General features: G+C 38.6%; 1 protein-coding gene across 1 annotated transcript in view; it reads right to left on the minus strand.

The window, feature by feature from the left end:
- The window catches only part of RNF180 (ring finger protein 180), a 91841-nt gene that overhangs the window by 40451 nt on the left and 24629 nt on the right, over nucleotides 1-26761 (minus strand). Inside the window, exons 2-4 of the mRNA XM_079799979.1 lie at nucleotides 26209-26343; nucleotides 17809-17904; nucleotides 15192-16151 (exon numbers count right to left, since the gene is read on the minus strand). Coding sequence (XP_079656105.1) covers nucleotides 15192-16151; nucleotides 17809-17904; nucleotides 26209-26343 — 1191 coding nt within the window. The remainder of the gene's footprint in view (nucleotides 1-15191; nucleotides 16152-17808; nucleotides 17905-26208; nucleotides 26344-26761) is intronic.

Below are 26761 nucleotides of genomic sequence, written 5' to 3' on the forward strand. Positions count from 1 at the left end.
TGTTTTAATAGTCCACAGTATATACAGATACTTAGACAGCATATGATAATTTTTTCACAAGGCAATTTAGCAATAAGTTATCAACAGCCTTAAATTTTGCATATCCTTTGATGGATCACTTTACTTCCAGAATTTATTCTAAGAAATAATCCTAGATACACATAATAACATTAAGTATAAGGATGCCATTTAAACATGCTCAATCACTGCCTAACAATTAAATATATTCAATAAAGACTTAAAATATATGCATATATTTTAATACCTTTTGATAATTCATTTAAAGACTATTCAATTATTTAAAACATTACAGGAGTACTAGTATATATACTAACATGATAAGATATTATATAATTACTGAGAGAAAAGCAGTTTTAAGATACAATTTGGCTTCATTTTATAAAAAGGAATGACAGAAAATATAAAAATATAGATAAGAAATTTATAAAGAGGTTAATAGAAATTATTACTAGTGGGATCAGAGTTTATTTTCCATTTGTCTCTTTGCTTTCTGTATTTTTTTATAATAAGCCTGCATTTCTGCTGTATTATAGTAAAGACTAAACAGTTAAAAGTTTATCAATATAAATCTAGTTATAAAGAAATATATAAATGGATATTTTACATGGGCAGAAAGAGAGAAACGATATGAGCAGTTCTTCAGGTACATGGCAGGAGACAGAAACATTCAGGCTATAAGAACAGGAAGGAACGGAATAGTGACATCAGGAGAAAAGCAGAAACTGTAAATCAATGCAGAAAGTGTGATGAGGTCAGCACTACATAACTGACCATTGGTGATGCCTCATGCTGCCTGTTCCTGGTTTGTTGTCATTTATATAAGCCAGTCTATATGTCCTTTAAACTGTTATGGTTTTAGAGTAAGTGGAAAACAAATCACACCATTCTTACATCAGGATAGCTTTAATTTTCTGTAAGTTTATAAGGACATATAGTGACTATATTCCAAGAATAAATTAAGACACTGAAAAGTACCTTAAGAGATGAGATTAGTTAATCAAAGGTTACCATTGTTATTTACCATGTTTTAAGATAATCTAAATTATTTATCATACTAGGGCACTACACTACCTCCAGCTTGGTTAACTGGTAAAGCCCATGGACTTGTCCTTAATTGGTGACTAGAATATCAGCAAGATAGTATAACCTTGAACTCCCTGTGGTACTCTGTTTGAAATATGTTTTCTCCACTGGTTAACCCTGCTTCCTTCAGTACAACATCACTTCTTCAGGGACTATGTCTGGGACCCCTAAACCCCATTGCTATATGTATTCAATCACCCCACACCTCCCTTACTATAACATCCTTTACATGGTATAGCATTTACCTGTTTGATATCTTCACTGACAGACTGAGCTCCATCAAGGGCAGGGGCCATGCCTGTTTTGCTCTCTGTTGTATCCCCAGTGTTTGGCACACAACATGACCTAACAGGCTCTCAAACACTCGCTGGATGAATGGATGAGAGCTATACACCTTGATGACACTTTGGTTCATTGCAGATCTAGCATGAGGCTGTGGGCTTACATAAAGGTTCATTATAGAAACAGCTCTCCAAAATTTATTTTCCCACTTACTACAAGAAAAGCCACTGAGAATATGGTTCTTAACTTCAAACATCCTTTGTATGAGAGGCTTAGGGGAGATGACTTCTCAGCAGTACTAAAAATACTGGTTTCCAAAGCAACTAGTTTTTACTTCATGAATTGTGTATCTAACTCATTTCCCTCACTGTACTGGCTGTGTGAATTTTGTGTATTAATTTCACCCATAGCTTCATCTTATTTTAGCTATTTTTGCTTATCCTCCATATTTCCCTTACTTAAAAATATAATTATATATGCATTTTTGCATTCCTCCTCAAATCTTTCTAGGGACAAATCAGAAGATGTAAACATATTATCCTATATAATAAAAGGCTAATATGCAAATCGACCGAACAACAGAAAGACCGGTCGCTATGATGTGCACTGACCACCAGGGGGCACACATCCAAGGCAGGAGCTTTCTCCGGTGGTCAGTGAGCTCCCACAGGGGGAGCACTGCTGAGCCAAACGCCGGGCTCACAACTGGCGAGCACAGCAGCGGTGTTGGGAGCCTCTCCGGCCTCCTCAGCACCACTAAGGATGTGTGACTGACGGCTTAGGCCTGCTGCCCATGGGCCTCTAGTTAATTAATAATATCAACTCAGCCAAAATTATAGTAATCTGTGGCTGAGACAATTCTCCTAGTGATATGGTGCTTCAATGGATAACTAAGAATGATCAATTTTCAGTTCCTACTATAATCAACTAGTATACCTCTGGTTAATTCAGCTTTGAAGTAAACATTTTAATACTGAAGGATCTTTCTTAAATTGCATTTCTCTTATGCTTCCATACATTCCTAAATATGCTCTCTTGTTTAAAGTCCTACCAGATTATTTGCTAGTCTACTTTCTGATCTCCTAGTTTCCAAGCAACTATCTCAGGCTCCACAGTATGCTCAGAAGAGTATTCTCTCTAAAATGTAAACCTGTAGTCAGGGCTTCTCTGTTGCCAGAAGGTCTCCTTAGCATGGACTACACGTCTGTCATTGAGTCCCCCTCCATGAGGTTACCAGTCTTTGTCTAGTCCTACTGAATTATGTGAGGTTCAAAGAAAGAACCAGGCTAATTCATGCCTCTGTACTTTTCTTCACATTGCTCTCACTACCTTGTCTAGCCAGCAAAAACCTTTCATCTTCCAAGGTAACATCTCATTTACCAGACTCAACTCAGGCATTATGTCCCCTATGAAACATGTTTTATGTTTCTTTGATTTACCATTTTTTATTATTTTACAATGTACCTCAGGTTACTTATGATTAAGGTCATTATATTCTTTGGGCTCATGACTTAATTGTTTTTTTCTATTCCGGTTTACACTCAATATTATTCTGTATTAGTTTCAGATGTATGGTATGGCACAGTGGCCAGACAGTCCTTACCCCACAGAGTGGTCCCCCTGGTATTTCCAGTGCCCACATGGCCCCTTACATAGCATTAAGATATTATTAACTATATTCTCTAGGCTGTAATTTACATCCCCATGACTACTCTGTAACCACCAACTTGCACTTCTCAATCCCTGTGAAACATTTTCAGTCTTTCTCAGGTAGAACTGATCACTTGCTCTTTTGTACCCCCACCGCACCCTCATAAGATTCCCATCATTATACTTTATTTCAATTTTTCTTGCTTTACTATCCTACATTCTCCAAGAAAATGGTAATATTTATACATTCCTGTACACCAGTGCCAGCAGAATTCCTGACACATGGTAGGGTCTTGCACAACAAACCCATATTGAACTGAATTCCTCACTTGAACTACTTGTTTATTTTTTTTCTGCCTAGTGCTACTCAATTAGTCTCCTGAGAAGTGTTGTGCAATGTTGAGGAAAAGCAGCAATAGCAGCAGGCAGGCAAATCAAATGACTTCTATTTTGTTTTATTTATATTCTTAATGATTTCAGAGAGGAAGGGAGAGGGAGAGAGAGATGGAAACGTCAATAATGAGAGAGAATCATTGATTGGCTGCCTCCTGAACACCCCCTCCTGGGGATCAAGCCCACAACCCGGGCAATGTGCCCTTGACCGGAATCGAACCAAGGACCTCTCAGTCCACAGGCTGACTCTCTATCCACTGAGCCAAACCGGCTAGGGCTCAAATGACTTTTAACACTTGTAAACTGACTTGTTCTGAGCAGCAGCATGGGATGCAGGCTCCAAGATAAAGAAGCACAGTCATGCCCTAGGGCCGTGGTCGGCAAACTGCGGCTCCCGAGCCACATGTGGCTCTTTGGCCCCTTGAGTGTGGCTCTTCCACAAAATACCACGGCCTGGGCGAGTCTATTTTGAAGAAGTGGCGTTAGAAGAAGTTTAAGTTTAAAAAATTTGGCTCTCAAAAGAAATTTCAATCGTTGTACTGTTGATATTTGGCTCTGTTGACTAACGAGTTTGGCGACCACTGCCCTAGGGGGTTGGCTCAGTGGAGAGAGCGTTGGCCCTGAGACTGAAGGGTCATGGGTTTGATTCCAGTCAAGAGCATGTACCTGGATTGTAGGCTTGATCCCCAGCCCTAGTCAGGGCCTGTGTGGGAGGCCACCAATCAATGTTTCTTTCTTTCTTTCTTTCTTTCTTTCTCTTTCTCTTTCTTTCTTTCTCTCTCTCTCTCTCTCTCTCTCTCTCTCTCTCTCTCTCTCTCTCTCTCTCTCCCTTTCACTCTCTCTAAAGAAATCAATGGGAAAAAATAGCCTTGGCTGAGAATTAACAAAATAAAAAAAGCACAATCACAATTTGTCCATAACCTTCAAAGTAGTGTTTCTCAAATTGCAGGTTTTAGCCCACTACTGAGTCAAGAAACAATGTTAGATCTATCTAGTCAAGAAATCAATCTTTCAGGTCAAATGAGTTCAAAGAACTCTGAAAAAAGAAATTCTGACAATAATCATGTAGCCTCCCGGCATAAAAAAACTATTTATTTTAGCCATTCTTATACATGCAGAATGTGAGAATACCTTCAAGCTTTAGGGTGAGAGCAATACTGATTCATCACTATAGTAAAAAATCAATTAAATCAATAGAATTGATGAAGAAAATAAGACATTTGGGGGGGGGGGGGGCGCTAGCAATCTGAATCTGTGCCAGTGACCTCATGTTCATTCTTGACAGCCTATAATTAAGTCACTGTCCCTTTCTCCACAATCTGGTCTAGCAAGACCTGCTTTCCTAATTACTCCCAATTTACAGAGCGGCCATAATCCAAGAATGTAACAGTTTAGCGAGAAGGGAGGTCACTGGCACCACCCAGACCAGGCACTGAGATACAATCTAACTCCCCCTCTGACTGACTCAGGAGGGGCTGTGGGAGCCACCACAAAAGCCTGGTAGTTAGGAAACAGACAGAAAACAAAGAAGCCAAAGGGTATAAAGGGAAAAGCTTCCTCCATATTCACTCGCTCAGGATTTGGAGAACCGACCCCCTGAGTCACTGTACTAGTTCATGTGAAACTTCTAAAAGTAAATGGGGTTATCCTGGACCTCCAAGTACTCCTGTGTATTTTTCGGCCACCTGGTAAATTCTGTAACAGAATAATTAAATTAATCCACCCTTACTTGTAATCCAATTGTAACAGGGGCCGTGACCTCTTCCCCTCCCACTGCCACCTGGCCGGTTCCCTACTGTGCTCCTCGGGCGTATTAGATGCTGCCTTGTTCACCCCAGTCTTCTTGGGAAAGGGAGTCCTAGGGCAGAAAGCCGAGTCCCTCATCTGGGTCTTGGTTCCTTCCCTGACCCTAACCTGAATGACCTCTGTGTCACCAGGCTCTTTCCCCCACCTCTTACTGCCACCCTAGTAACTATTTTCTCCTTTTCTTTCTGGACATTTTTCATACTTACTACATGCCAGCATGGCCTACTGCTGGCCTTCAACCCAGTCTCACCTGTTGAAGAGACTGTCTAGATAGCCTGGCACTCATGTGGATTCTGTCAAGCCCTGGTTACAGTGGTATGATCCCCAGGTCTGCCAACCTACTCATTGGGTGCATCTATCTTCAGGCATGTTCTAACCCTATTAAATTCCACAAATGTAAAGGATAAAGTATGTATTAATTTAGGCCCCCAAGGAACTATCAAAAGATCTGCAACTATTTCAAATACTATAATTAATTTAGCTGCAGTATAGAAAAGCTCAACTTTAAAACCTATGATCTTGATTTTCTTTACTCATGGGAAATGTTCCTAATTGTTATTCGCATAAAAAAGTACTTTTACATAGACATGCATACATGCACATATATATTTATATGCCTTTGATTTCACAAAAATTAACTGGCCCTTAATAGTACTTCTAGGATTTCATTTCTGAACAATTAATTTTATGCGAATTTCATCTTTCTCAGATTCCTAATTTTATAGATAGCTGAGTATTTTTTTATCCTTATCCAAGCATATGTTGTATTGATTTTAGAAAGAGAGGAAGGGAGAGAGAAAGAAACATCAATAATGTGAGAATACCTTCAAGCTTTAGGGTCAGAGCAATACTGATTCATCACTATAGTAAAAAATAGTGATGAATTGTTAATGTTTTAAAATAATCACAAAAATGAATTTTTGTGTGTCTTTCATCCTAATACTTCACAAGTCCAGCTATCAGGTGGGCAGTTAGTAATTGTTTGTTGAATGTGATATAAAGTGATTTTTAATTTCCTGCTCCTCCTTTTCTTTCATGACTGAACTGGAATAGTTTGTTGAAGATCACTCATGGATCTTAAGTGCTCAAATCATGAAAAATAACATAACAACTGAGAACAAGTATAGTTGAGTGCATGCATGTTGAAGTGGGAGGGCAGAAAGCCGAGTCCCTCATCTGGGTCTTGGTTCCTTCCCTGACCCTAACCTGAATGACCTCTGTGTCACCATACACGTCCTGAAAGTATCGAACCCGCAACTTAGGTATGTACCCTGACCGGAAATCAAACCCCCAAACTTTTTGGTGTACTGGATGACGCTCCAACCAACTGAGCCACCCAGCTGGGGCTACATTGCTGAATATGTTTATTTTAATGAGTTGAAGCATTCACTGATCCTCAATTAAACAACAAGTTTACATCATTCAGTTATCCAAATTTTACCTTTCAAATCAAAAGTCACCTTAGTTTTACAAGTTTTTAGATACTTTTCAGAAAGAAAAAACACATTTCTGAGAAAACTATAAAATATGAAAAGAAGCCTAATATAGGCACGTATCCTAATAAATGCTAAAAATATGATAAAACACGTTTTATTTGAAAGTAAAATTTGAAAAGATACTTGTTCTTAACATGCTTTGCTTCTTTAACAGCAAGATAAACATATGTGATGAGAAATGAACAAAGTAAATCATTATTTACACAATACATAAAAAAACCCCAAAGTAAATATTTTACAAAATTAGAACATGAGAAACATGTGGGCAGACAGAAACTCTTACATATACCAGTATATGCTAATTTGTACATAAAGAAATGCAAATGCAGGAAAGTAGCCTTAAAAAGAAAAACTTACATCAACATCTCTAAATATCAGCAACTCAAAGGAAGACACTCAGGAGCAGTCAGCAGAGGAGAGACATCCTGTTAAATGAGGCTGCCTGGCACCAGCCCAGCAGAATCACATTGCTAAGTGCCAGTCTGTGTGTGTGTCAGGGTGGGGGGAGTGGTGGTTGGATTAAAAAAGAAATGGATAATAAATCTATAGACAAAATAATCTTTTATAGACTATTATTTAGAAATTGTTTTGATGTCAATAACAATAATCCTTTCAATATGTCATAGTTGAAATATTATTCAATTACAACATATTGTTAAAGTATACATTTCATTTTTGTGATTATTTTAAAACATTAACAAAAGTTTTCTTGCCAATGCTACCACTTACTTGCTAAATGACTTACATTAAAATAACTTACCTCTCTAAGCCTCAGTCTCCTTGTCTATAAAATAAGCATACCTATATGAAAGGGTTGTTGTACAAATTAGAAATATGTTGAAAATACCTAGCAGTCTTCTTTTTAATCACACAGCTAATAAACAGCAGTTTCAGAATTTAGGGTTTTGAAAGTAATAAAAAACAAAATTATTATCATTACTTCAAGTCCCATTCTCTTAGTACTGGCTTTGAAAGACAGAACTTTATTTTTGGAATTTCCTTTATAATAAAACTAAGAGTAAATATTCCATTTGAGAAGGCCCTCCCTCCCACTTCAACATGCATGCACTCAACTATACTTGTTCTCAGTTATGTTATTTTTCATGATTTGAGCACTTAAGATCCATGAGTGATCTTCAACAAACTATTCCAGTTCAGTCATGAAAGAAAAGGAGGAGGAGGAAATTAAAAATCACTTTATATCACATTCAACAAACAATTACTAACTGCCCACCTGATAGCTGGACTTGTGAAGTATTAGGATGAAAGACACACAGGCCCTGCCCCGTAGAGACCCACAGTCTAGCCAGGGCATGCACACCGATCTTACAATGCATTCCATGTTACAAGCCGCTGGCTTATGGTGGGGTGCAGAGCAGATTTTTGTGGATGACCTGCTGCTCTCCCATACTGCCAACATTACTGGAATAAAGCTCATATATGATTGAACCTTGCCTCTGCTTAATTGGCTGAAGTAGTGACAGGCAGCCTGGATCCCTTCGTTGTCAGGTTACAGTTTGAGGGAGATGACTTACTGGCTTACATTATTTCACTCCCCTCTGCCAGCACCCCACTCCATCCTGTAGCACAAGATTTGCTGTTGATTTTATCCTGAATTTAGGGAATATGCCTATTTCCAGAAAACTGTACATGCCACTTAAAAGGGAAAACCAGAACAGATGGCGTATCTATAGCTCCTTCAAAGTCATTTATCGCAGGCAGCGATCCCTCTAACAAACAGAATAAATACCCCTGAAAGGCAGCTTCGTAAAAGCACTAGCAGAGTCTTAGTTGAACACAGCAAGAGAAAGCCTTACTACGATTTGTAAGCTTTTTTTCACAAAGCACAACTCACTCTTTTTAATCTCTCAAGAGACTAAAAATATGCAATTCCATATTCTACCCAGTACATGAAATTCTTTAGTGGAAAGAAATGATTTTGACTGTTTTGCTACAAGAGAAAATTTGGTGCCCTCTGGTGTTGGAAAACAAGAAGATCCATGTCACCTTTACAAACTAAACTAGCACTCCATAGAGTTTCTTAAAAGACATATTTTGCCCTGGCTCGTGTGGCTCTCTCCCCCTCCCTCTCTCCCCCTCTCCCTCTCTGCTTCCCCTTCTCCAAAAATCAATGAACATGTCCTCTGGTGAGGATTTTTAAAAGTGTAGAATTTTGGAGCAGGATAGCACATTCCAGTGCAGAACAGATAGGTATTTTTTACTGGAAAGTTTTGCTCATGGTTTATTAAATATTCAATTTTATTTTGATGAAGTATTATAAAAGCATTGTTAAAAAAAATGAAGCCTTTTAGGTAAAAGAATGTCTTCTATACCATCTGTTGAAGCCTGCCACTTCACAACCAGGAGAACAAAGATGAATGATCTAAGATTTTGTAGCAAAAATAATGAATAAAAAGGGAATGACATTATTAGGGTAGTATGACTTATAATTGACTCTTCGATGTATTATAAGATATTGGAGATACATGAAATGAAATAAAACAGAAGGTAACAGCTGTGATAATACTACCCACCTGAAGAACTAAAATATAACCAATAGAGTTGGAGCCCCCAACACAGTACCCAAGATCATATTCTCCCTCCCAATCTTGGATAACCACTCAATTGATCTGTAAAGTTTTTCTCAGTTTTCCATACTTTCCCTAACACTGTTATATTGCTTCTAAAATTGAACATTAACTATAAAATATCACTTTATAAAAGAAAGCTCAAGTGACAGCAATTACAATTGGTCATATAGAGGATTCCAACTATACCTCCCCAGTTTGGGGGCACATGGAAGCTGATATTGTGAGGTTCCCAGGTGTGAGAAAAGTAGACAAGAATAACATCTCAGCATCAGAGAAGTTTTAATGACTGAACAGGACATGGAGGCACTGCCAGCAAGTGACTGTGATTTTTAAACCCTGTAAGGGCTGAAATGGGGCAATGAGGGAGACAGCAGGTGGGCAGTGAGGTCCATGAAGCCAAACGGGAAGGTTTAGAATGTAAATCAGGCACAGTCCTACCAGGCACACAAGGCTAGGAGAGCTGAAGGCATAGCCTAGTTCTAACTGTCAGACCCAGCTAGCTCTAAGCCCAGTCCTAGGTGACAAGCTCCAGCTCTCTGTGTCACTCTGGGACTGGCTTACTGATGACTGTTTTTCCCTTTCCCAAACAAGTTGGCCTTACACAAAACTTGGGAAAGGAGAGCATGCATCTTGGCAGGTCTCCTACTTCCCAGCTGCCTTTTCCCCAGTGCCTTCCTGCTCCTCTCTAGCTGCCCAAACCCTGTCGTCATCAGAGCTTTCCCATGCTCCAGCAACCTAACAGCTCATGAAAATCAGGTAATACAAGTAAAATGTCCTTTACCCAGCATATAGTAAAGCTCGATAAATGTTAACAGCTGCTATCATCACTTTCACCACCACCACCTCTCCATTCCATTCCCACCACCGCCCCTTGCTCTTAGTCAAACTTTCATTTTCTTAATACCAGGCTAAGACAAGCTATCTGAATATATGTACTTTGATATGGATATTTATAATGTATTTTACTACAAGCAAGGATCTATATTAGGTTGTTGGAAAATATAAAGTCAAAATATCTTGTCTTCCTTTTCCGCCTGCTTCCTAGTTACAGCCACCAGGTTAATTCTCTTTGCTCTTGTTAACAAATCATTTGTCAAGGATTCTATCAACTCAGTTTTAAAGCACTAATTCCTTTTTGTTGATCATCTTCTTTCCAATAATTCTCAGCCCTGACTACACAATGGAATCACTTGAAAGAGTAAATTTATTTAATGTACAAAAATGCCCATAGTGATGTGCCATCTAGACCAACCAAAGTATAATCTGACAGAGTTTAAGCATGGCACTTTTAAGAGCTCCTGAAAGGATTTCAACTTGCAGCCAGGCAGGGTTAAGAAGCACTGTTAGCCTCTACCCTTAAATCATTTACCAGACCTAAAACACTGAATACATCATTTATTTGTTCAATTCACCGACTCGGCAACCATTTACTTAGCTCCTACTGCAGGCCCAGCCTGAAGCTACTCAGAACTCTCCAGCAGCTCACATATCCAATACTATATCCAAAAGATAGAAAGAACTTTTACAACTCAAAACGAAGAACAACCCAATTAAAAAATTACCGAAGGATTTAAACAGATGCATCACTAAAGAATATATACAAATGAAAAATAAGCACATAAAAATGTTCAACAGCATTAGAGAAATGCAATTTGATATTACTAAAGTAGCTGTTGAATGACAAAACAAAAAATATTGAGAATACCAGGTGTTTGCAAGGATGCCAACACACAGAACTCTCATACATTGCTGCTTTGAATGCAAAATGGAATAGCCATTCTGGAAAACAATTTGACAGTTTCTTATAAAGTTAAATACACACTTACCATATGATTCAGCAATCCCACTCCTGAGTATTACCCTAGAGAAATGAAAACAGGTTTCCACAAAAACTATACATGAATGTTTTAACAGCTCTTTTCATAATTGCCAAAACCTGGAACAACCCACCTATCCTTCAACAGCTGAATGGGTAAGCTGTGGTAATTCATACAATGGAATACTATTGGGCAATAAAAACAGCTATGGATATATGCAACAACTTGTATGAATCTCACAGGCATTTGTGCTGAGTAAAAGAAGCCAGTCTCAAAACATTATATACTACGTGATTCTAATTTTATAACACTATATTATTATTTTATAACATTAAAAAAAGGCAAAACCAAAGTAATGGAGAATAGAACAGTGATTTTTCAGGAATTAGGGATAGGACAAGAGTACGATTATGAAGATATAATTAAGGCACAATTATAAAGGGATCCCACCCATGCATGAATTCATCTATTATGAACAAGAAAATAATAAAGGAATTTGCAAAAATAAAGTTTATGTAGAAATATACTAGTCCTCAAACATCCAAATTTTCATCGACTTTAATTGCTTTCCTCAGCACCTAACATTTATTGCTCACTCCTACTGGGGATGTGCCCGCAACCAAGGTACATGCCCTTGACGGGAATTCAAACCTGAGACCTTTCATTCCGCAGGCCGACGCTCTATCCACTGAGCCAAACCGGGCTATCTTTATTCTTTCTGGCTCAAACCATGATGTACACTCATATCCCTAACTCATGTCATTTCTATTTTAAATCTTCTTTGCTAAGGAGACACTGGGCATTTGCCTGTAGCTCCTGCGCAACCAAAGAAACCTATTAGGATTCCAGCATATCACTGACCTGTCACAGGTCTAAGACTCATTTATTCGCTAAGCAGATGGGTTAAATCACATGTGTGTGAATGAATGAAAGTAAACATCCAAGGGGAAAAAACATTAACTGTAGTCTTGCTTTGCTCTAAACTCTATAAAGTGTTCCTAGCTGGAAAATGATTAGTAAGATAGCTGAGGTTTTCAGAAGTACCCAACCCAAGAATTAAACACATTTTTAAATTTGCAAATATGTAACCTGTATATACTTACAATATAGCACAAGTATAATTTTAATATTTCTTTTAAATGTCTATTTGTTAGAGAATTATTTTAGAGCCTTCCACATTTTAAAAAATTTGTGTTTGTTTGTTTTTTATTTTAGAGAGAGAGGAAGGGAGAAGGATAGAGAGATAGAAACATTAATGAGAAACATTGATTGGCTGACTCCTACACACACCCTACTGGGGATCGAGCCTGCCTGCAATCCCAGGCACATGCCCTGACTGGGAATGGAACCTGTGACCTCCTGGTTCATGGGTCCATGCTCAACCACTGAGCTACACCTGTTGGGCTCCACACTGCTTTTAAGGTATTCTTTCTGGATATTCACTTAACATGTGACTATCTCCAATGTATCTAGGTTTAGGTCAAATTTAATTTTACAGCTTCAATAAATCAAACTATAAAGTATTTTATAATGGTGCTAAATATAGTCATTGATACATTCCACAATATATGCTTTGATGTCACATTACATCATCACTTGCAAATAAACCAAACTGGAATATTCTTGTCAGTTAACCAGTCAAAAATATAATAAACTATTACCTATTATTATAATTGTACTATTTAATTGAAAAATGAAAAATACATAACCTAATTAAAGCACTTAAAGCAGTAACTTTATTTTGTTCAGGCTATAACTAGATCATAAGCAATAATGAGTTTGCTTAATTGTTTTTAAAAGAATGAACTATTATGTAAAGTTGCAGCTTTCTACATTTTAGCTTTGATGACATTGTTAACACATTGTGGATGGATCATGAGAATTCTTGCTTCATATTACACAAACTATTAAATTTTACAAAGTACCATACTTTAAAAAGATATTAGCTTGTAAGAATATGTAATAAGTGACTTCAAAATGCAATGGGTATTTAATTTTAAAGCGTGCCTGTAACATTTATGTAAAACGTTTTTTGTACTCGTTCAATAGAAACTTATCTGGCCACTGGGTAAAGCTAGCAATAAAACTACTGGTCTGTAATGTGTTAATATTCAACATACTCATGAATAAGGACTACTATCCTATATAATAAAAGCCTAATATGTAAATCGACCGAACGATCGGTGGAACGACTGGTCACTATGACATGCACTGACCACCAAGGGCAGACACTCAACGCAGGAGCTTCCCCCAGCCTGCAGGCCCCAGGCCAGCCAAGGCAGGTGCCAATGGGGGTCCCCCCAACTGCCCCACCGGTCACTCCACAGATAGGCCCTCATCGCCGGCCAGGCCTAGGGACCTTACCTGTGTACAAATTTTGTGCATTGGGCCTCTAGTCCTATATAATAAAGAGGTAATATGCAAATTCACCCTCACACCATAACACCATCACAAGAAAGCTGTGTGCACAGTAGGGGCGGGGCCGGCGTCCGCTCCGCACGGCTTCCACCAGGGTTCCTGAGGCCCCGCAGAGGTGTGGGGGTGCTGGCGGCCACTCTGCGTGGCTTCCGCCGGGGCTCCTACGGCCCTGCGGGGGTCCCGGCGGCCACTCCGTGCAGCTTCTGCCAGGGCTTCCACGGCCCGGTCCCGGCATCCGCTTCACGTGCCTTCTGCCAGGGTTTCCGCGATCCCACGTGTGCACCGCTGGGGCGCGGCCCGATGGCTGCTGCACGTGGCCCGGAGGCGGGGCATCGGGGCGGCACTCCAGGACTCAGGGCCATCCTGCGGCACGCTGGCCATGCAGGGCGGGACTCCGGGACTCAGGGCGGTCCCATGGTGTGAGGGGTGGGGTGGGGGAAAAGGTCCTGGGTCTCACGTGATTTCGCACCACAGGTCACTAGTCTACATATATATATATAAAAGCCTAAGTGACCGTTAAGACCAGACAACCGGCCAGTAGCTGTGATGCGCACTGACCACTAGGGGGCAGATGCTCAATGTAGGAGCTGCCCCCTGGTGGTCAGTGCGCTCCCACAGCCAACCTCCCGTGGTCCCTCCTCGCCCCCCCCCCCCCCCCCCCGCCCCACCGGCAGGCCCCGATCACTGGCCAGGCCAAGGGACCCCACCCGTGCATGAATTCATCTATTATGAACAAGAAAATAATAAAGGCAATTTGCAAAAATAAAGTTTATGTAAAAATATACTAGTCCTCAAACGTCCAAATTTTCATCCATTGACTTTAATTGCTTTCCTCAGCACCTAATTTTTATTGCTTAGTCCCTTCACACACCCCACCCTTGAACATACCATTCTGGGTACAGAAGTTGAAACCAAAGAGAAGCATGCTCTCACATAAAACTGCAGTAATGGTCAATTATCCTTTAGATCAGGGGTGGGGAACCTTTTTTCTGCCAAGGGCCATTTGAACATTTATAACATCTTTTACAGGCCCTACAAAATTCTCAACTTAAACATTAGCCTGTTATATTTGGTCAAACATTTAATTAACTCACCCCTAATGCCTTGACAGGGCCAGACCTAATGATTTTGTGGACCTTCCCCACCCTGCTTTAGATTATGTTCACAGCATCACAGTTAACCAAACCTGGATCATGTGGGCACTTAAGTAAGGTCCTGGAAAATACCCATTAAAGCTAAATGTGATGAAAGAGAATGAGTGTCACTTGATTAGATTTTCTTAGAGCAACTATTTTGCTTCAACTTAACTTGAAATAAAATCCTAACCTGAATAAATTTAAAATGTATTTGACCATCTAGTCTCAATATCATGAACATTACTGTTCCTCTAAAATATTAACAGTACTGGGAAAAAATTCACAAAAGAATATTTTGTAAACATGTGTGAGCATAGAGATAAACATGCCAATTACAAGACAGCTGCATAATTATTAAGTTCACCCAGAAATGTCATTTCAAAAATGATCAAAACCGATTTTTTTATATAATATAAGGTATTCAAAGTTAGCTCCACCCCAAGCGTCAACATTTATAATGTAGAACTTAACTTTTAGTAAACTCTTTTAAAAAATTACCTGCTTCTGCAACCATCTTTCATGCCTTCGTTGCTTCCTCCTCAGATTCTTCAACTTGCTCCTCTCTCTCTTGCTGAGCCTCTGATGAATGGCACCCAAAGGGAAACTGCCCGCGCGCAGGATGTCCAGGGGCGAGAGGCGCTCCTCCTGGTCCGAGGCCTCCAGCGTGCGCCTGCCAGCAGAGGGCAGGTCCATCAGGAACGCCAGGCCACCCGAACCAGCATGGTCAGGGTACCCTGCAGAAGCTCCCAGACCACTCTGAAATCCTCCTCCTCTTTGTGTCTGGGGCTCACGGGGAGCCGCTGAAAACCTCGGCAGCAGCATATTAGAATCAAAACTTGATGATATGTGAAAGGAACAGCTATTTTTACTAGATTCTAAAGGCAGGTCCAGAAGGTCCTCAGGCTGGGTTTCATTTAGTCTGGGACAGGCGGTAGTCTTACTATGTATTTCATAGAATGTAGGTAATAAAGTCAGCTTCTCACCGATGCTCAGATCCAAGCTCTGTGATTTTCTGTGGGAAGCTCTTCTGGTGCATCTGCCAGTCACAAGCTGCGGGACAAAAAGCTGGTGTTTTGAATCGGATGCTTTGAAGAGCAATTTTTCCTCCTTCATCTGAACACACGTCGACCGCACCTCCAGACACAGTGCTTCTGTTAATCTCCCAGGGCCATTATTCTTTTGGGCCATGTTTAAAAGCCTGCAATTTCTGTCTTTGAAGGTGCCGCCCGTCAGCAGAGCTTCGCTGTCACCACCTGACCGAACTGTCGGATGTGACGAGTATTTCGGTGATGGTCTCATTAGTCGGCCTGCCTGTGCTGGCTGGTAATCGGTCCGGCTCTTGGAGAGGTGTACAGCTGCACGCTGGCCACAGGAACATTTTGGAGTGCTGACAAAATTAAAGCCCCCTAAACGCGCCCCACAAAACGGGCAATTCAGTTTTCCCACTGTCCACTGGGCCTACAGGTAATAAAGGAAGATAAAGACAATGCGTTCATTGTAAAGTAATAAAAAAAAGAATGTGTGTGTGTGTGTGTGTGTGTGTGTGTGTGTGTGTGTGTGTTTAAGCCGACCACATGAAAGTTTTCTATGCCACAGAAAAGGCTGGCTTTCTGTTTTCTGATTAGTAGACAGAACAGTCAGTGGAAACAAGCTTTCTAATAGAGATGAGCAGCTCCAAAGTTCTAGAATGATAACATACTGCACTTCATGCCCATTGAAACAATACTCCTAAGAATTCTAAATGAATCTCTTAAACAAGAGGTTGAATATGGATACAGTGTGAGCTAATGAAAAGAAAAATACACTACGGAACCAGGAAGCACATCAGTCTACAGAGCTTAATTTGCAAGTAAAATCTCACAGAAAAGTGTCTGTTTTGATACACTTCTTGCATAACAAGCACTGTGGGAGGGAATTTCCCCCAACCGTCAGAATGAAGCCCTTCCGGCCTTTTTACATGCAACCAAAAGATATTGGCTGCACACATCAGAGGGAGCACTTTCCATACTCAGATTCGAAATTAACGATGGGCTGGCTTAAAATCATCTTTTCAACAGAGGCAGTGAAACATCTGCTGTGTCCTAATACAGTTTGTGAAGTTCAGGACACGTACAAGCACCACACTGGCATTTCCCCAGGAAATCATTACAATGTGAGAATGGATGCAAGGAATAGCTAGCTATCAAATGTTACCATTTAACAACAGCAACAAAAAAGTTAAGGTAGTCAGTGGAGAAAGACAACTGTATTTTTCTAAAACTCATATTATTTATAGTTTTCTAGGACTTGTGTCTTGAATTGTGAGAAATAATGATAGCATACTATTAACAAGGTGAGTTCTTGCTCTTATATTTCATTAAAGATCCTTAAAAGTGTGGTATTTTGATTTTTACCGTGTTAATAAGTCATTAATTACCCAGTTTATTTTACTATGCATACATGAATACTATATACAAGATATTTCATTCACTCAATAGACACTGTTCTATGTGCTGGGGATGCAGTAATAAACAAAATATAAAGAGCCTTGACTTCATGGAGTCTACATTCTTCATGGAGAGCTGGGCAATGGACAAGAGTGCATATATATGCATTGTATACATTAAATTTAAAATGTGTATAATAATTCATGTATTTATATTTGTAAGATTACTTATGCATATTTAAAGTACTATATATTACTTATAGTTTGTGTCTGTGTAACTTATAGATAGGTAGGTAGAGCAGAGAGGAAGGAGTGTGAATAGTGGTAACAGTGAGGATAGTTGATAGAGAGGTCAGGCGATGCCTCCTTGAGAAAGAACAGGTGAATATCTGTGGGAAGAGCTTTCAAGCCAGGGCAAGTACCAAATGCAAGTTTGAGGCAGACAAGTGCAGAAGCACTCCAGTGATAACGAAGAAGCCATCAGTGTAATCCAGGGTTACACATCTTCTGTATATTGTACCGTGTGTTCACCTCCCCAAGTCAAGTCTCCTTTGAGAAATAATTTAAAAAAAAAAAAGAATTGCATAGCCTTCCATGTCTGTTGAAATAATGCATCTAAGAAAAATAGCTCTAAAATAAGGACGCTGAAGGCAGTACATCCCTAATTTCACTCTGACTCCGGGAACTTACTTTTTGTAGTAGGCGGTTTATCCATTCTGGAAGGGCTTCTATATTCATGTGCCACACACGACAGGTATTTTGATCATCAGCTGAGTCATATCTATCCTGTTATATCAAAATGCATGGTATTAATGATTACCAGTTCAGAATTCATTTCACAAATTTCATATTTGAATAAAACACAAAAATATAAGTTCAATTTTAGCTAGGAAGGAAATAGACACTGCCCTCCTCTCCCCATTCCCATTTCCAAAAACAAACCCACAAAGACAAAGAAAGAAAGAAAGAAAGAAAGAAAGAAAGAAAGAAAGAAAGAAAGAAAGAAAGGAAGGAAGGAAGGAAGGAAGGAAGGAAGGAAGGAAGGAAGGAAGGAGAAGAGAAGAGAAGAGAAGAGAAGAGAAGAGAAGAGAAGAGAAGAGAAGAGAAGAGAAGAGAAGAGAAGAGAAGAGAAGAGAAGAGAAGAGAAGAAAAGAAAAGAAAAGAAAAGAAAAGAAAAGAAAAGAAAAGAAAAGAAAAGAAAAGAGAAAGTATTTTCAGGGAATGACTGCCTGGGGGGGGGGGGGGGGGGAGAAGCCCTCCAGTTCACTGAGTTCATCTATTAAAGTGTTGGCCAAACCTACAAAAGTTATTTTATCATAGATCCTCATAAGATGATAACAGGGACATTTCAGGCAGAGAGGGATTTAATTCTAGTCTATTCTCCCTGTTAAACCACAAAACCTATACAAGATATTTAAAAAAAATTTTTTTAATTAATAGCTAAACTAGAAAATACAGATGGGGAGATTTCAATGAACCAGAAATTGAGAGGAACCTCTGAAAGATTAATGAGGGAAACAGCAGCATACTGTACCCAAGTACATAATAGATAAGAACCACACAAAGAATGGTCCATTCCCAAGTGGTGGAAACTAGAAGCAGGAAGGGCTCTGGGAAACTATTAGAAGTGAAGATGAAGTCTGTGTGTCTCCAGCCAATAGTATTTGGGGCAGAGAGAAATAGCACAACATCGCAGGGTGGCTGGAAAGGCCTGGAAAAAATGAAAAGCATCCACAGTAAGTGCAGAAGATGAGCTAGTGAGGACCAATTTCTATTCTCACTGAAAATAGTACCGTGACTTACAAAGAGTGTGATGTAGATTTGTTTGTACTAATAAGATATATCCCTAATACATACTGTTCGGTTTTCTTTGAAAAAGCAAGTGAAAAAGAAATACATACATTCTGTATAATGATATTAAAAGCATAGACAGCCTAAAGACAGTATTATACTTTTCTATGGAAATATGTATGTAAATAAAAAAGTACCTAAAAGGAAACTAACTTTTCCATGAATGTTGTAATGAGAGAATATATTATACTTTGTAAAATTTAAATTTTACTTAAAAATTGATTCAAATAAAAATAAAATATTGATTCTAGAAATGCTGGAGTAAGAATAAGAAGTATTAGACATGATTCACCATTAAACTTGATAAAAGTAGGTAAGATGAAAAACAATGATAACATGAGACAAAGATAGACACTTTATAATGATAAAGGGTACAATTAATCATTTGCCAATATACTAGTATATGCACCCAACCTAGGAGCACTAAATATATAAAGCAATTATTAACAGACATAAAGGAAAAAACTGACAAAAATGCAATTAAGTAGAGGGCCTGAACACCCTGTTGACAGCAATGGATGGCTCATCCAAACATAAAGTCAATAAGAAAATATCAGCCTTAAGTGATTTATCAGAAAAAATGAACTTACTATTTTTAGAATTTTCCATCCCCAAACCACAGAATACACATTCTTTTCAAGTGCACATGGAACATTCTCAAGGATGGATCATATTTTGGGGTACAGAACTAGTCTCAATGAACTTGAGAAGACTGAAATCATATCAAGCATTTTTTCCAACTATAGAGGTAAGAAACTGGAAATAAACTACAAGAAATCTGGAAAACCACAAATATGTGGAGATTAAACAACATGCTATTGAACAACTATTGGGTCAAAGAAGAAATAAGAGATTAAAAAAATACATAGAGACAGATGAAAATACAAAATAACCAAATTTGGGAGGCTGCAGCAAAAGAGGTACTGAGTGGGAAGCTAATAGCAGTACAGGTCTACTTCAAAAAACAAGAACATTTTCAAATGATCTAACATCACACCTTCAGAAACTAGAGAAAGATGAACAAATAAAGCCCAAAGGAAGTAAAATAATAAAAAATTTGAGCACAAATAAATGAAATATAGAACAAAAAGACAAAAGAAAAAAATAATCAAGAGTTGGTTCTTTGAAAAGATAAATAAGACTGGCAAAAATAATTCAATATAATTTAACATATTAACAAAATATGGAAAAAAACATGAAGAATATTTCAATACACGTGGAAAAAATCACTTGACAAAATTCAACACTCATTCATGATAAAAAAAAAACTCTCAGAAAACTAAGATAGCAAGGGCATCTACTATAAATTTTACAGATGCTATATGAACAGTCCTACGAGAATAAACATTGGAGTTGTAGTTCTAGGTAGGTGGGAGAGGTTTTACAATGTACTTACTCTTATTCTTAATAGGTTAACAAAAAGTTATAACTATGACCAGGCATTGCTTAAGGGTTTTACTATTTTACAAATAAGGAGAAACAAGAGAAATAAAGCAACTTTTATGTAACTCGTTCAAGGTCACAGATAAGCAGCAAAGCGAGGACATCCATCCAGGCAGTCTGGCTTCAATACTCCTGTCCTCAGTCACTAAGCTTCCTATGCCAAATAAACCATTAAATTTATCGTTCTGAGGGCAATGAGCCTTCTTACATCTTTAGTCCAAGTACGTTTTAAGGCACAATGCTACTATTCTTCCCTAAGCTTACAAAACAAAACAAACAAACAAAAACCTGGGGCATCATTTATTTTTAAATTAACCAAGAACATACACCAACTTATACAGAAGAAAGGTAGGTTTAGAAAACATTCCACAGTTGATTGATATGTGAACCCCAACCCAATCATCTTCATTTGAGAACTATTAATATAAAATAAGCATATACTTTTCTCTAAGTAGTTAAAAGTTAAAGCATACTTCTATGCCAACAGCAACAACAAAAGACTAAAATCAGTTACAGCAATTGATACAGGTGAGAGGAGTATAAAAGGCTGGGTTAAGCGTGGATAGCATTCTGCTCCCTTTCCTGGGAGCTTATATGGCAGAGACAACCAGGGTAAACACAGAAGCTTCCATTATAAATGAGACAGACAACTACTTCACTCGTGTTTATAAGCACAAAGCCTTAGAGAAATAATGTATATGGCATTCAGGTTATTTACTTCCAATATAATTTTACAGGTAAAATGGGACATAGCAACTATTAAGTTTGTAAATCTATAGTCACTTAATTTTTTAAAAATCACACAAATATATGATAAAACAAGTTCTAATGAGTGTATGTTAAGATGATTTATTAAACTGGAAGCAACCTGATTTGAAGAAAGCTTTTATAGTAAGGGAATAACAGGTTATCTCCTGGGGAAAAAATTAAACTGAAAATTAGAAAAACTGTATTATGAGGATTTTAGAAATTCTACTAGACAAATTTTCACGTCTGAAAATTATCACGGTGGGTGAAGAGAGGAAGGAAAGAGAAAGTAACTAACAATTTCGCACAATGCTGTCAAAAAATGTTGATAAAATATTTTGAAAATGAAATTTCTTTTGTTCGAACAGCAGGTGGGGCTAATGCACTGTTATTTCTATTTTTGTGTTAAGGGTGGAGACTTTTTAGTTGCTGTGTAGGAGAACTTAATTTTAAAATTACAAATTTTATGCATTATCATTTTTATCATTTAATGATATTTAAGATTTTTAATTAAGCAGATGTTAAATGTAAAATACTGATACAAAGAATTTAATATTATTATATAATGTTTTGAAAGATGTTTAACATGATATTTCTCATGTTAGCAATAACATTCCCTTACTAATTCATTAAAAGTGAGCCAAATATATTATTTAACTACTGCAGTTACAAACACTACAGAAAAAGATCAGGTCACAGAAATGTCATTTAATTAACAATGCTAATTAAATGTTTAAAGTATTACAAATGTAAAGAAACCACATTCTGCTGGACTGCCTGGTTTTTCTATTTATACTTTGAGAAGGTACTTCAAGGTGAAAACTTTTTACTCAAAAGGGAATGAATGAAAAAAAAAAAATGAAAGCCTCACTTAAGGGCAGTCTCCCTGCATCCATTCTTGCTACCTTTCTAATTCACTCATCACACAATAGCCAAAATTGTCTTTTAAAATTCAATGGTTATGTCATTCCTTTTCAGTGACTTCCCAGCTCTTAAAGATCAAAGTCCTTAATTTGGTGTACAAGACCATAAATGATCTAACCAATACTCATCTTTCTAGCTTCAAATCTTGCCAAACTCCCTCTGGATCTCTCATCTCCAATCATGGGACTCTTCTAGTTCCAAGGATACACCACATTCTCTCCAACACAGGCCTTTGAACATGCTGATCCCAAAGCTTGGAATGTTCTCCCCCTGGACTGCCCTTGCTACTCATCTACCTTATCTCCACACAAGTCACTTCCTCAGAAAAGCTTCCCCAACATAAGTAGGTCCAACCCTCTGTCTATACCCTATTCTTATGGCTCCCTATACTTTTTCATTTTTGCCACCTGAACAGCTAAAATGTCATATGTATGATTGATCCCTATCCTGAAAGCTTCACAAGGACAGAGTATTTCCCTTCTGTTCTTTGACTTCCCAGTGCCTGTTACAGGACCTGTCGTGTCGTAGTCTGCTTGGTTTGCCCTGACAAAAAAACCACAGACTGGGTGGCTTAAGCAAGAGACATACATTTGTCACATTTCTGGAGGCTAGAAGTCAGACATCAAAGTGCCAGCATGTTCAGGTTCTGGTGAAAGCTCTCTTCTCAGATTGCAGACTCTGTGTCCTCACCTGGGAGGAATGGAGTAAGGGAGAAAGAAGAAGAGAGAGAGGGTGAGGAGAAGGGAAGAATACAGAAAGTTCGAGAGACAGAGACACAGAGACATTTGATAAGAGGCCATAGCCTCTTTTCAAATTGGGGTCCCATTCTTATTACCTCATTAGCCTTAATTACCTCCCAAAGACATATCTTCAGAATCAGTCATATTAGGGGTTAGAACTTCCATACATTAATTTGGGGGCAGGGGGAGGACACAATTTAGTTCCTAGCAAGTAATAAGACTAAGTATGGAAGAAATATATGCTAACACTAACAAAAGGGCACATAAAGTATTTAAAATGTAATAAGCAATACAAATAGAAATTTTTTCAGTATTATAGCCATTGAAGAAAAGATACCAGCAGGATAATAAAGCCAGAAAGAAAATGAGCAAAATATCCAGCCAAAAAGGTGAAGGAGGAATTATATAATCTATGATCAATTAAATATTCATCAATCATATTTATGGCCATCACTGTATTGGTAATATAAGAATGAAACACTTCATAGCCTGGTTATGGAAAGAGTCATAACCCAAATTATTATAAGGCTTCATAGTAAGTGTTGGACCATTCCCCAGTTTCCGTTTTCCTCAACTCTCTGGAATTTGGTATCTGCCCCTACAACTCTCACACTACAATGAACGTTGATCAATGATCTCCTCTTTGCTACATACAACTATTGCACACTTTTAGTTCTCATTCAGGGTCTCCACACTCTGTATAAATCTGGGGCACCTTTTACTGACTAGCATCCTCTAGAACTGTGTAGTGCACAGCATGCACACTGAAGGCACTGTCTGATCTTCTACATCTCTCCACAACATTCAATACTACTAACCAATACCTCCTTCTGGAAGACATCTGTCCCTTGATTTTCATAACACTGTATCCTACTTCCTGGTCTTATCTTTCTTGCTATTCCCACCTCCCTATTTTGTGAACTTCTTTTTTCTGTACATCCTTTAAATGTTCCTAATAACTCTTCTTTCTCACTTCATTCACTCTGTATGGTGGTCTCATCTATTCTTGAAGCTTCACTCACCTCTTATACGTGGTGACTCCCATATAGTTCAGATCCATTTTAAATTCCATACCCACAGAACCAGCAGAAACCCCCAAACCTTTATTTGAATGTTTTGTAGGTCGCATAAACTTGACATGTCCTAAAGTATATTGAAACTGATTAAAAAACTAAAATTGAGGACATCATTCTCCTCATGGTCCTGGACATCACACATAACAGACCATTTTTGTTATTTTATATTTATACTAGAGGCCTGGTACACAAAATTTGTGCACAGGTGGGGTCCCTAGGCCTGGCCAGAGATCAAGGCCTATCGGGGTCATCTCACCCAGTCCCAATCGGGCCTGCTGGCCACTGGACAGGGCCTGACGGATGGGGCCTGCCAGACAGGGGGAGGGATGAAAGGAGGGGCCGCAGGAGGTTTGCCGGCCAGGGGGAGGGACCGGGGGAGGTTGGCTGGCTGTGGGAGGTTGGCTGTGGGAGCACAATGACCACCAGGGGGCAGATCCTGCATTGAGTGTCTGCCCCGTGGTGATCAGTGCACGTCATAGTGATTGGTCGACAGGTCGTCCCGCCGCGGTCACTTAGGCTTTTATATATAGATAGATTTTTTGGTCTTTTATTGTTACTTTGCTTTTGGTTTGGTTCTTGCTACATTTCATGCATCTCAGACTTGAAGGTGTGGTAGGAGTCCCCTTTTCTCCCTGTAGACATAGTAGATTGTTTGAAATTCCATTCTAAATTCCCTGTCACATGTCTGACTACATGCCAGTGGCTGGAAAACTAAAGCTCAAATGTCCCAGATTTCCTTACAGCTCAAGTTCCACACATGACCTAGCTTCCACCAAGCTGATGCACCTGCTCAATACTATAGAAGCAGAAGCGATGACTATTTGTGCTGACTTCAGGCAAACTTGTTTTTGGAAGCACTTGGTTATCCTGCAGCAAAAGTTACAGTAACTCCAGTGCCCAATTCCTAGCTTTGTGGGGGCTCAGAGGCAGAGTGTGAGACTCCCATTTCCTGGCATTGGACCAGGACAAAGGAATACGGTCCTGGAGACAAAAACTATGGATGCTGTTTCCCAGCTTTCTAATCCTCAATACTGTTCTGAGAGCCATTTCATATCTGACAGGGTGTGGAACATATGAGGAAAAAGTCCAGGGTTTGTTCAGGGTAGGGAGACCCAAAGGGGGAATCCCTACATAAAGCTGGTTGTAATGTCAGCATCACGGTAAATGAAACAAACCTTCCCCTCTGGGTATAGAAGGATTTCTTAAACAAAAAGTAAAAAACATAAAGGACATGATTAATAAATTCATCTATATTATGTTATGAGCTGTTCATCAAAAAGACCATAAAGAGAGAAATATAAGTTATATAAACTGGCAAAAGCTATCTGCCAATACAGTAAACAACAAGGGATTAGTATTTCGAATAAAGAACTTGCAAAAATAAAAAAGCAGGCTAGAAAAAAAGACATTTTACAGAAAACACAAATAGCCTCAGACAATGAGAGGATGTTAGAGTGAAGAGGAAATAACCATGAACAAATGTGGCTGAGGCAAAACAAACAAAACCTGAGTGTCTCTCAAAGAAGAGAAAGAAAACAATGACAGGTGATCATAGCCACTCTCTCTGTTCCCTGTAAGATCCATAGATTACTGTCTATTTTATACCTCTTAGATATTGCTTCTTTTCATATTGCTCTTAGGGAAGTTTAGGGATTTTACTTTTGTTGAATTAAAAACATTTATTTTCAGCCCTGGCTAGTGTGGCTGCATTGTCCTATACACCAAAAAACTTGCAGGTCCGATTCCTGGTCAGGGCACATACCCAGGTTGCGGGTTTGATCCCTGGTCAGGGTGCATACAGGAGGCAACCAACTGATCTCTCTCTCTCTTAAACAAATCAACTAAAAAGCATATAGAAACATTTATTTTTATCAGGGCAACCAGGTAACAGTTTTTGAATATTATTCAGGTGTTCTTATTGACTTTTTGATTCTACATGAACTTTCTCTTCTAGGCTCATAGTGAATACTCAAAAAATACAATACAATAGGTTTTCCATTTCTTAATAGGATCTTGAATTTAATTGTTTAGTGATGACTAAAGTTCACTCCTGGTAGAGATAAAAATATGGACTATTATTACCTTAACTTATGTCTATGATATTACGCTTGAAACTTTAAGGTCATGTTAATGTGAGCAGCTAGAGGTAAAATTAATTGTAACTGGGGAAGGTGGGGTGCCTGTTGAATAGCACTTTGAAATGTTTTTAGTAGGTGAAACTAAGTCGGGTGTGGAGGGAAATGTGTGCCCGTGTGGGTGGCCACACCATTCCTACATTAGGAAACTAAACTAGAGTTAGCGGTACTGACCTTAGTCCCTTGATTCTCAAGATAGTTCATGAAACAACCAGAACGTGCTATACATTTTCTACATTTCCAACACCGAAGAACATTTATTTCTTCTTGATTATGATTTTTAGTTACCACTTCTTTACTTCTTTTCATCTGTGGGGAAGTAAATTAATGTTAGAATGTTAAACTGTCACATTAAACTTGATTTTCTAAACCCGTTATACAGCATTAGCTACATATGGAGCAGAAGGAAGGGAATGATTATTTATTGAGGTACCTACTAGTTACCCAAGTTTAGGTTAGAAGCACTCTGTAAACAATGTCTGGGATTGAAAATTCCATTTAATTATTATGATGATGCACTATGTTAGTAACTCCCAGCTTACTTTATTTTTGCAGAACAGTTTCTTTCCATCTGTTACTATTTCTTTCCATCTGTTACTAAAAGTGGTAAAAGGCAACAGTTGAAGAGTCAAATAAGTTATTGCAGTGGCTTTAAAAAAAAGTCATAACAAAGAAGTATAAATATTCCTGTAAATAAGACATTTTGAAGAGCCACAGCATTAATTTT

The sequence above is a fragment of the Cnephaeus nilssonii genome (assembly GCF_951640355.1).
Source record: "Cnephaeus nilssonii genome assembly, chromosome: 2".
NCBI lineage: Eukaryota > Metazoa > Chordata > Mammalia > Chiroptera > Vespertilionidae > Cnephaeus > Cnephaeus nilssonii.